Genomic DNA, 12914 nt, shown 5'->3' with positions numbered 1-12914 from the left:
CAGCACTTATCCTTCAAGCTAGCCCAGCCACACACACATACGCTCCGACTCTAGGTGCAGGCAGACAAACATCACTTACTTTAACCCTCCCCGCGATCCGTTTTTCGGTGAAAATTCTTCACAGCAAATTTTCACTGCGCTCCTGCCAAGAAGCCGCCACAACAGCGTGCCAGCATGTGGCAGGGGGAAAGGAAAAACCACGACTCGGGATGGGGGTGGCGTGATACGACTATGCCGATCTTTTTTTAGAACGAACGCCTGTTGAGCAGCATTCTACACTGCCTCTGACGAGCTGTGCTGTGTGATGTGGCGGTGTACAACGCGATCTTTTCATTCAGTGTGCGCGCCGCCACGTCACCAGCCGCGGGTTCGCTGTGAACCTGTGCAATGTTTTACCTAACAGCACAGGTTGACAGTATCTGTCCCTTTTCACACACACACATGAGACACTGTTACTGTTGGTTAAACTGTAAATTTCGAGGCGATTGATCACACGATCATCGTTCGAACAGTCAACAGCATGCACCAGTATCACGTTTTACGGCTAGTCTTCATCTATTTCAATTGAAATAAATTATTGATGAATGATCATTAATAACGCCAAATATAGGATCCGAAAAAGCAACATGAATGCATAATTTTTGCATCTTGCTTTCTTGATCTTTACAAAGAAATAATTTAGAATCTCGTAAAAATTCTTCGAAAAATGCTGCAAAACAAGTTGCTGCTTCGTATCTCGATTTTCCGTTCTGTAGGAAAATGGCCCACCCAACGGTAATAATAGAACCAGTAGAAGCCGGCGTCGCCGTCGTTGTCGTCGTGGCCACATTTGTTCCAACCCACGCATCACCCCCACAGTGGGGTACAAATTCACGAGATGCGAGAAATTTTGAGCATGTATCCATTTTTTTTCTGTTTCACCTTTACAACACCTAAAACTAGGTTGTCTTAACAAAACAGAGACTCTATGCGTCAAGAGACATTGTCCGTGCCTCTCTCCCATAGAGTACTCGCACCTCATATACCATCAACGCCTCTCTCGTTATGGGATCTTCCTTTAACCAGTGCGCCTACGCTGGAGGGAAAAACGGTCTGGCTTCACAAATTCTCACCTCTACCGTGACGAATGGCGGGCTATAATGGTGGTGCATTATCGAGGCAGAGGGCCCCACTATTTGGCAGCGGGCCACCAACCCCACGCGTATGCGTTTGATCCAGCTGGGCCGACAAATAATACGCATTCATTCATGTGTCGCGACGAAAATTGCCTATTACAAAGCTATTAACACGCCTAATATAATATACCAAGCGATAATGCGCTGCATGAGTGTAGCACACGCGCTGACCTCAACCTAATTGCGCCATCGCAACAATTCGCCCACGCAACCAAGGCTGATAACGTGGCGCGCCCCATCACCCGGCGCCCATTACAGTGCTAGATTAGCATGGTAGTTCTCGATTTTTCCCCATTTTTTTGCCGGTCATTACAAGACACTTTTGTGCAAAACAACAAACGCACACACACTTATTACCGCTTTCCGTCTTCCAGGGGGGACATGTGATAGAGCGTCACCCTCAGTGACGATGGAAACGGTGTGACACGTTCGTCTCCAGCAAACGGCGGGGCCACTGACGAAAAGGGTGGGACGTGGTTTGAACGCTTTTAAAACGCGTTTCATGAGTGAAATTCATTTGTGCGGCACACACACACACGCACTCTCTCTTCCCTCCCCCTCACCTACAAAGCCTGGCTGCGATAGGAAAGGTTTTTGGGTGGCAAAATTGTTGCACGTTAGCAAACACTCAAACACCAACCATTTGTTGAATTTCTTTCGCTGTACCCGAGCGGTACGCTATCAGTTGCCTTTGGGCAACCTTTACTGCAGCGTGTGAGCATTGAGGAAGGGAGTGGAGGCGGACTGAGGAGCCGTACAGAGAAAGCTGATGCCTGTTACACCGACCGGCGTTGTGGCCACCGCCGCCGCCACCATCAACGGGATGCGTTGTAGCGTTAATGGCTCACTGAGCTGCCTGAATTTAGCCGATTGCACGATGGAAGGGATGGGCTGGCTGGCGGGTGGTGGGTCAGTATAAATGAGGCTTCGTCGATATTGGGGGCCCTGGGTCTGATTTCGTCTCGCGTCCACTTTTTGCTACCAGCTAATTTTCACTATTTTCCTTCTCCATTTCCCTGACGTATTTTCCTACACACACACACACACACATACACGCATCGGATTCCTTTTTCCTTTTTGCTAACTGCATCGGAAACCGTACCGATAGTTGTTGTTTTTTCTTTCGGTACGAAACGCGCTCGGCAAGAGCGTTTTCTTTCGTTTGATCTGCGAAGTTTCATTGCTGCTTTCGGTACAATTTTCCTGCTGTACGCCCAAGCACAACACGCTAAGTAACGCGGTTGCGTATGGGCACGCGGTCACGCGCATTCGCGCTGGATAGCGCGCGCCAACCGGAGCACGTGTTGCGCTTCTTTTTTACTTTTCTTCTTCTTTTTATTCTTCTCCTTGTTTTTTTCTTTTCTAACTGAACTGAACTCTCTTCGCGTTAGTGGAAACAAAAAAAATGGTAGAGAAAACGAATCGTACGCCGTTTGCTGTTCACTCCGAAAATGCATGCAGGTGCCGGTGCAATTACGGGACAACGAAAACCCGATAGCAACTAGGGAGCAGTGGGATTTTTCCCATATCTCGCGAGCTGCCTCTCATTGTACCACATATTACCTGTTTGTATAGCATTTTTTGTATAAATTATTCGCATTAAATAAAGTATAAAATAGTGCCATACAAGCAAACAATAAAAGACTCGTGCACAATTCCATGTTAAGTATGAAACGGAAATGCAAATTGTCTAAAAGATTTTTTAAAGAAAATAACATGGTATTCCAGTATAACCATTCTACTGATCACAACGTTTCTTCTTCAAAATCTCTGCACACACAAATCTAAATGAAATTTCATAAAACACATGGTACAATATTCCGAAAAAAATTGTAGAATGAAAAATGTCCAAAGCAAATAGAAACCCTTGAACGAACGTTACAAAATACGCACGACACGTGTTCCCAACATCCACCATATGGAAGCGAACAATACTTATACGCGTCATCCCTCATTACCAACTACCCCCACCCCCGCTGCCTACAATCGTCATATCGATCCACCCCAGAGTCGCAACTAGTTGAAACAGTGAAACAGTAACTAAAGCAAAACTATAACACCAAATGCACTACACCATAAAACGAGATTTTCACATACCTTCTCATTATAGGGATTTATCCAAGCAGATATCATGAAAACCAATTTTCCGTTGATACACCGCGCGGGAAAAGAATGGATGGGAGGAGAACTGCGCTGGGCACACAGTTAGCCGTCTACTACCGCGTATGGCACACACGTACGCACCACGTCGACTACTGCTAATACTACTACTACAACTGTTGCTGTTGCCGCACTGCTACCGTGCACACACACGGTTCGGTACACAAGCACAGGCCGCACACGCACACCGGAGGAGCAGCTTCCGCAAAATAGCAGCAGAGTGGTGCCGATTGTATTACTCTCTTAATGCTGCGTTTTCACTCGCGAATTCTAAGCCGTTTGCTTCGCTTCTTTTGCTTCCGATTTAACTCCGAGACTTCCTTCCCTGCTCAACTGCTATGTGGAGTACACCTGGTTGCACTTGCACTTGCGGATATATGCGATGGCCGCACGCGAACGAACGAACGAAAAACGAAAAGAAGCAAAAACCGCGGGATCAGGCGACGACGAGCACTGGTGCACAACGCGACGGATGGGAGTGGGAGAGAGATGGAGATGTTTGAATCGTTTAGCACGCACGCACGCACTGTTCGCTGCTAACAGTTGTACCACACACACACACACCACACCTGAACGATGCTGCGAACCGATCTCGAGTTTGCCTATCGATTGAGCAGCACTCGTCTGATCGATATTCGTCGTTTCGGAGCTCGCGTAGCAGTACGGTTGAGAGTCCTAGGGTGGGGTGGGTTGGGGGAAACGGGGGCACACTTTGTGTCTGGATACCGTGTCCTTGTCTCGCTGGCACTAACGCACTACACGCACTAACGCACACTTATTTGCTGGATCTATTCCACCTTGCAGCTGGCGATCGTCACAGAGGGCAAACGGGGCTGTCACACCACTGTCTGCCTGCGCTGGTCGGCTTATCCACACTGGAATCTGAAACTGCAACACGAAAAAGTGGATTAAATTGGAGCAAAACATGCACACAACACATTCTGCAACGAGGAAAAGCTGTAGTTCTGTAGACTGTGCTAACCCTGAGAGCTCATGCACATGCAACAGCTTTGTAACCCAATTTGTTTCCCTACACACTACACGGAAACAAAAGGAACTCACTCTAATGGTTCATTTCTAATTTTTATGCACCTCTAAGCACGAGATGAGAGAGAAAACTTCATGAATTGTATGTGTATGTGTCGATCTGTCATAGCACAATTCGGTAGCCTACTCGGATGCGCTACCAACAGATTGCGATTATCGTTTCTATTATTCTGCTAGATTTAATGCAAACCCACCAACACTCACACACATACCCCAGACCGTCCGACTTTCCTTTCGTTTACAGACACGTGTGTGTGCTTTCCTAATATGCAGCAAGAAAAGAGAGCACAAAAGCTATTAAATGTTTATAACTTAAAGTTTAGATACAAAATCGATTATACATATCAAGCGTATCGATTTATATTCTACATTTTGATGGTTGTCTGATGATTCGCGACGTATTGCAATGGTATATGCTCTGTCATTTTACCCCACGCTAACACACGACAGCACCAATGATGATGATGATGATTACAATAATGATAGACACACGACAAAACATCGCCACGATGGCCGATCAATAAATGAAGGCATGGACTTTCGACTGACTGCGCCTATGCCGTCTTGCTACCACGTTCTGCACCACTTCATACAGGTAACCGAACGTTCTATGACACACTAAGGGTTCGCCACACAAAGGTTCAATGAACTACCCAATTTGATCAGTTTTTCGTCATTTGCTGACGGTGTGTTGTGGCCTTGCGTGTATTCGCAATGGCAGTATGGAAGATGGAACCAAAGCCTCGGGGCTGCAGCCTGTTTGACCTCTTAACTTATACGCGAGCGGGTGGTGGGTCACGTATGTTCATACTGGGTTGCGTTATTTTTCAACCTCACGTACACTAACCACTTCAACATTTTATGTTCACTCTGTTTTCTGCTATTCTCGTACGCCGACAACACGTAGGGCGAAGGATATGCGGGAATCGATCCATTCTTTTTTTCCTTTCATCTATTCCAAAAAGTATTTTTTTATTCAGTACGAACAGATACAGGGTTCAATGTTGCTTTATTTAAGTTTATCATCAATAAGGCAATGTATTCTTCTATGGTCTGCATTATTATTTATGTAGGATAGGTTAGAATCTGAGAGAAAAAGTCGGTTTTGAAGCCATTTTTTACAAACGACATCTTTTTCGGCACGGAACACACGAAGCAGCTATTCACTTTTTAGAAGTCAATTGAAAAATCAATTAATCTATGTGCCTATCTAAGCCTGAAACAACCTCATCAATCACAAGTCCAACTTAGCTGCTGGTTACTGCAATCAAACATCATGAAATATGTCTGTGTATTGAAGAGTGAACTGAAACGTTGCCAACACGCGAGTTCAACTACTAGATACATTCGCACACGAAATACACACACGCAGCCCCAAATACACACACGTAGAAACTTTTAAACGCACTTCCATTTTACAATCCTGTACGTAAGGGGCAAAAAAGCTACACGCAAAGGAAATTGGATGCAAAGACACGTATCTAGATGACCAGGTGGTAAAGAGCACAAGCAAACAGGCCACAAATATGGCAACATGATCCACCATCGGGGAGGCTCAAAACGTGAACCTTTTTTTTTAGAAAATTGCCACACTGATTTTAGACACACATAAAATCACACACAAATAAATGCTACCTAGACGAATTAATGTGTGTAAAAAATGAAGGCTTTCGAGAGACACTAGAGCAAAAAATATGCACCCATAGGCTGCAAGAAGAGGCAGCATGCGCTGTGAGGGTCAATTGAAGGAGATTATTTTATTTAGCTCGAAGTGAAACTTTGGCGTTCGATTTTCTATCGCAATTTCTTCTGGTGGAAGGTTGTTACTACGTTGGCTACCGTGCGGATGATGCTGCCTTCAACCTGCTGCTACGGCTGCTGCTATTGCAACTGTCTCTTCCCCTCGACTACCGCTAACAGCCGTCTATGCCTATTTGCCACAGATGGTGTGCGATCTTTTTTATTCTTTTTAACTCCCCCACAACGTCTACGATTCAGGTTTTCTCCTTCGTTCTACTGTTTCACTTCTCAAAGCTCGTCCTTTTTCTCTCACTCTCTTGCTCCCGCTGCTTTGGTCTTGATTATCTATTTTCACCACATGGATACACACTGTTGCTTCGATTGCTGATGCTGGGGCGATTGCTAGTGCTCTGCTGCTGCTGAAGTTGCTGATACTGATGCTGCCTTTTTCGTACGTACAATAACTCCTCTGCACCTTTTCTTCACTTCTCTGTCGATAAAACGCGACTGTCGGGACTCCCTCTACACACAACCAATTGCGCTCTCGACAACAACTAAATACTGACTGATTCGAAAAATACTAAATCGTTGCTGGCGAACGTTCCGAGCGGTGACCGTTGTGAGCCAAAAGCGCTGAGACACGCAGCACCGCACTCACGGTGCACTCATTCGGTCGGTGAGCGTCCCATACTCTTAGGGGGCCAGGCTTGCCGCACTATGTGGCAGACACAGCTGATAATAAAGGGAGTTGAAATTATGAAATAATGCACGAAACAACGTTACATGGATAGTGTTTACTTATCAAAACCGTGGAAGATTTTGAATCTTTTTATGGTTGTAATTATTGTATTTTTATCCTAGATTTTAGCAAATGGCTTTGAATATTTTCTTTATTCGTTGACGAAAAATGTAAAACACCTCATCAAATACTTGTACATCCAAAAGTCATTCAAAAATGCGTATATGCTAGCCGTTTCAAAAGTTTCAATGATAACGTAGCTTTAAGGTTTTCCAAACCCATTTTTCGTTTCACCCTCAGAGAAAAACGATTCTTAGCTGCATTGGACTATTCCAATGTTATTGAATTTTGATCATTCGCAGGATCACAGTGCAATGAAACCGAAGAAAATCTCAAACACAGCACTAGCGCTACAATGCAGTAGAGGCAGGTAGCGTTGGGAGAGGTTTCGTCGGCTTGGTATCCGAAGCGTATAACTGTGCGAGCAAGCGACGCATGCACCACTCACAGTTCCACTCTCAACCGCGCGAACGAGAGTCACTCAGAATCTGACGACGCTGGCAAACAAAGATTTGAACTCCGCAGGGCCAAATCCGGTTCAGTGCGGGGAGGCCCCAGGCAGGTGGTGCGCGCAGGCAATCCGGGCAGGGTTCTAAACTTTCCATTTTGTTGCCATATCTTTGAACCGCATGCGACGAATGGAGGTTTCACTCTTGTTTGCGATCCAACGGCACTTGAGTTTGAAATTGAAACAAATAGCACTACAAAAAATGGTCAAAGTATTCGTCTGAAGAACGGATCTCTCTTATCAGGTTTGGCGATGTAATTCGCTTGCTTTTATCACAGTGCTCGCTCGAGCTTTTAGACAGTATCATACTTCCTACGCATAACAGCTTTTTATGTCTGTCGCTCAGTAAATATCCTAGCTTACCATTTGATACACCATCAGAAGGCTTATTGCGTTTAAGTAGCACAGCTAAACAAAAGCTGACAATACATACCGCTCGGTGCCTGATTTCGATTGCAGTAGCGTGAAACAAAGACGCAAACATAACAACTCACATGAAAATCAGCTGAATTTAAGTGGCTCATTATCAAAGTTCATCATCATCTGCTTGTTTTGTTTACCTCTCCGGTTGCAGGGCACACAGAAAGAGGCACAGAATCGACCAGCTAAACAGCTTCGCAAGCCTGATAGAAAAACCGGTTGCACCCCATCTTCCCGGATGGATCGTGTATTAAAACGAACTGCCGCCACCACCACCAACTGACATCACGGCAGTGTGTGTAGGGAGAATGCGAAATGGAAACAGAGAGATACCTGAGAGATTCGAAAGCGACGATCGTTGCGCAGAGAGACCGTCCAGCGATCGGCCAGCCGGCGTGTGAGCACTGGATTATCTTGTGCGTTGATTCGGGATGCTGTGTTATGTTGTTGTGGCCCATAGGAGGCAATATAAATTGGTGGGCATTGGGATGGTCGTTTATCAGCTTTCTTCCACCCAATCTCCCGTACGCGATCGTACGTCACCAAACATCCGCCGTCGGTTCGGCCAACAAAAACCGGTCCATCGAACCGGGTAACAAATAATTCTTGCTCGGCGAATGTGTAGCAAGCAAACGTTCGTAGCGAAGCTTTTATTTGACATTTACTTTATTCTAAACCTCAATCGACGAAATCTCAATCGAAGAACGACCGAGCGGGGAGTCTCCCCGTACGCAGCTTAAGCAGAGAAGAATAATCGTTTCAGTTGATGACATTTGACCGCACACTTTGGGAAGGTTGGCGCAAGTGGGCAGAGATTATTGCCAGCACCCCCAATGAATGGGAAGCTTAACTGCCCTGAGTGCGCACAAGACTTTATGGCGATAGTAATAGTCACGAAAATTAATCAACACCAAAACGGACAGCAAAGAAGCAGAGAAGCATGACCAAAAAGAGGAAAAAAGGAACGATAAGAAAAACCGCACACTGATAACATAACACCACCAACTGACGTACCGTGCAGGGAGGGGTGCGGGTTTGCATTTGCGGCTAACAAAAAAGCCCACAAACTGTGCTGCTGATAACAACTCTCACAAGCTTCGGCGCTTACCCGCCGACCAATTGTTGACCGGGCCCGGGCAGGGTTTAAGGCAACATCCAGCCAACTGAACAAAGCTTGCGCTGTGGCAATGGCGAACGGTTGCTGTTGTTGAGGATCGTGATCCCCAAGGAACGACACGAAATGCGATGAATCGGCGTGCAGATCGCTCGGATGATCGACCGTTCAACGGAAAGTTTGTTGTTGCCAATTCGGACAGTCCCTGGTGAAACTAAATCATATCACACTCCCTCTCGGCTGCATATGGGGCACGCTGCACAGAGAGCGTCCCCTTTTCCGTGACCTGCTTTCCGAAAAGATCCCTCGGGAGAGAAAATTTTCGATTTAGTATTTCCTGTGAGATATCCCCCCCCCCCCACCGTGCAGATACATGTTTTCTGGCCTCCCTAGCTTTTATTGTTATTATTTCCTTACACGAGGAACCGAACAGCTTCTCAGCTGATTGGATACACCAACGGGTGCGGTTTTGATGATATCGAACAAAAAAAGCCTGAATGCAAAATTTCATTAATAGCGTTTGGGATGGGACCAGTTTACCCTCTGCTTGTTACACGTGCCTAGCTATGGGGGTGAAATTCGGCAAGCATGACAAACTTAGCACAGCTTTGCACAGCACAGCCATGTAGGTCAATGACCCACTAAACACAAAACAGCAACAGAACATCGGCCAACGTAGTCCGGTACATAATTAAGTTTCGCGACATGCAGAGCGAAGATGAGAACGGAACCTGTCTGTGCATGTTGGGTGGAGACACAATTTAATGACAACATAGATGGCAATATGCAACATTAAGTTTGCTATGATTTGAAAATTTCATGGCTAAATTTATGACCGATTGGGCCGGTCCCGCGGTACAGTCGTCAACTCGTACGTATTATTAAAATTATTTATTTTTAGGAAAATATTAACTGTATTTTTACAGATAAACTTGAACCACTGCCTTTTCACGAGTAAAACGTGAAAAACTGTGAAAAAATTATCCTCATAACTTAGAAAACTAAAATAATATTTTTAATAATTTTGTAGTTATTTCAAATGAAATTTGCAAAATAACTATTCGTTAAATCCCGTTGTAATTGTAGTCATAATTACCCGTTAAAATTGTATCATATTTAACTTTTAACCCGCGCTAACGGATAAGCGATACGCTGGACAAAAGACGCACACAAAAATATCACTCGTACTGTCGTTCTCTTCCCCCTTCTTCTTACGGCTATCTTCCCTCCCTGCCAAATTCGCGTATATGGGTGTTTACAAAACAAACCAAAAATGCCTCCAACCGCCGTCCCAAAATCAGGCAAAGGTTGAGAAACGAACGCACCACCACCCATGCGTCTTTTCACGCAGATACTTAATAATGCCGGATCGACCAAGTCTACCAGCCATGGCGCGGCGTCTTTTTTCGCGTCTCTTCAATCTTGTCCACCTTCGCTGAGTGCTTATTGTGCCCCTACCGACTGCTGAGGTATAGAGCTGAAGAGGGACTACACCAAAGCAGGTAACCAAGCAGCAAAGAGCCTTTCTTTTCCAATTCGCACTCACACACGCTTTACGGGTGTTGTTTGATTTGCGGCACACAAATACAAGTACCACACAGCACTGGGAGGGGGGCAGTTCATAAAAAAGGTAAGTTTCTCCACTGCGCGCACTATGCAAAGGTGCAAAGTTTTGGAGTTCGTCTGCCTGGAGCAAAAGCGAAAACTCCAATAAACCCTCCACATCGCTTCGTTCCTTCGTTTGCGGGTAGTTCGTTAAGCTGACCGCAGCCCCAAAGAGCTGAGGAAGCGATGCGTTCTTGATATTATTCCATTTGCGATTGGATACCGACCACATCGCCGCCGCATATCGCGTTCTTCGTCTGCTGGTTTGCGCCATTCAATTGGCCCATCACCCAACGCATGCTCTGGGGCGGGGAAGGGGTATACGTTCGAGGAGCGCTGGCAGTACGCGAACGACGTACGGTGGCCGTTTGACGTTCACTTTCGAAGCCTTCACGCGGCAGCAGCAGCAACACACACTCCACAAACCCCTAGCATCGGTCACAGAAGTCACGAGGCAACGCGACTTTGCGAGTTACCGCACCGCCCGCGCCGACCAGCGACGAGCAAGCTTCCACAGCCCAACGACTTTAGGCAGCGTCGACGACCAGAGCGCGGTTCGCTGTTGCCGTTCACTTTACGCCATTTGAAAGCCACAACACACAGCAAAGCATTAGAGGGACCTCCGTTGGAAAGGCAATGGGGAGGCGAGTGGAGCGACGACCGGGGATTGGGTTCGCGGTCACACCCGGGAGAAGATTACATTATGGCATTTCGTTCTCGTACCCTTTTCCTGCCCTCCCACAATGCCTTTCTTCACGGGTTCCGAGCGCGATCGGTGGGTGCACCTCCGTACGCCTGGGAGCAGCACCACACTCGATACAACAAGTTGTTTTCGTCCGCCTTCATCGCAAACCCTCGTGTGCACCACCGCCTCCCACGATCCCTCAAAAGGGTAGCACGCTCTCACACACACACTCAGTACCCCAGCGATGAAAACAACAGATCCCCCAGCAGCAAAAAAGTTAAACACTCAGCCCTAATCCCCCGTAAAACGTACCCACAACGCAGGAGGAGGCACTCACAACGGACCACTCACTGAAATCATATGTTCGTTCGACAAGGCGCATTGGTCGGTTGAAGTTTAATCTTTGCGATGCGTCGTCCCGAGGTTCTGGCGGTGCGCCACGAGAACGACCTGGAAAGATCGAGAACCTACTCGTAACGCCACGTACACTGGCTGGGAGACCGTTTTGTGTTATCTATCGAGCCTGCTCGAGAGAGTCCATGAGAAGGCGAGCGAACGAGAGAAATTTTGTGTAGGGACAGACTGCTGCCGCTGCAGCAACTGCGTTTCTAACATCACGCAGCACTACACTACACGGGCGCCACTATGCTCGACCAGCAGAAATTGCTGGAGTTCTCCCGAGCATCCGAGAATCGATTCCATTCCATCATCACACTCAATTGTCCCCGTTCTACTTCCCCACCTCGCCCAGTGTGTGTGTGTGTGTCGCTGGTTTCGAAACTCTGGCCAACTCAAATATCAACCACTCTGCGCCACACGAAGCAACCATGGCGAAGACCATCCTTCCTTTGTGACCTTTCCCAAATCTTCTACAAATGCCTGTGCGGATGTTGGCGCTCGTGCGCTAAACTTACAGCCTCCACACAGGCTGCCGCCACCACCAGGCACGAAACATACAGAACATGCTGAAAAATGATACCTCTAAACCTGTGCACGGAAAGACGTATCGCAACATCGAATCGATTTTGGCATTTCTCTTTGCAAACGAGATTTTGCCCGACCAGAGTGCCCGGTCCAGAGAGCACCGCCAGTGCTCGCAGAAAATCGACCCATCCGAGTGTGATGTGCTCTGCAAGAGTTACGCGCGCTACTTCCATATGGTAACAGATTTTGCCGAGAATCTTGATGGACATCCATTGCCGGTGCATTGGGGTGTATCGATTTGATGTGCCAGAGTTGACTGATCATAACTCGGTTTGTGTCGTTTCCTTATAATAACTCCATCCGAGCACACTTTAATAAATAGTGTTCAAGCGACTTTGCCACCGTTTACGACTCTCACTCGATGATAACTTTTAAAGGTGTTGTGTACCTCCCTTGCCCTATCGGACAAATAGTTGGCGATAAAATCACGTATGTCCGTACCAATGCAGACACTGCCGGGATGCGCTAACGGCATTGACCTGGATTCTATTGTTTGTTCTTCCTTGAGAGATGTGCTGTTTTCCTGCATGATATAGATACACACACAGACACATATAAACACACCCAACTGGCCGAAGTATCGATTGTATAACTTTCACCCCCGCCCTAGCATAATGACCCCGGACATCGGCGACGGACACATTGGTGCCTGCATCCCTAACGCCAGACAATGCTGC

At 46.7% G+C, this 12914-nt stretch overlaps 1 protein-coding gene across 1 annotated transcript in view; it reads right to left on the bottom strand.

The window, feature by feature from the left end:
- LOC121591691 (terminal nucleotidyltransferase 5C) overlaps positions 1-3470 on the bottom strand; it is a 45776-nt gene extending 42306 nt beyond the window's left edge. The window contains exon 1 of the mRNA XM_041912490.1: positions 3273-3470. Coding sequence (XP_041768424.1) covers positions 3273-3308 — 36 coding nt within the window. The 5' untranslated portion in view covers positions 3309-3470. The remainder of the gene's footprint in view (positions 1-3272) is intronic.
- Positions 3471-12914: the final 9444 nt, after the last annotated feature.

The sequence above is a fragment of the Anopheles merus genome, chromosome 2L, assembly GCF_017562075.2.
Source record: "Anopheles merus strain MAF chromosome 2L, AmerM5.1, whole genome shotgun sequence".
NCBI classification, from domain to species: domain Eukaryota; kingdom Metazoa; phylum Arthropoda; class Insecta; order Diptera; family Culicidae; genus Anopheles; species Anopheles merus.
Note: the sequence above shows the minus strand (reverse complement) of the source record. Positions and strands in the feature narration are given on the sequence as shown.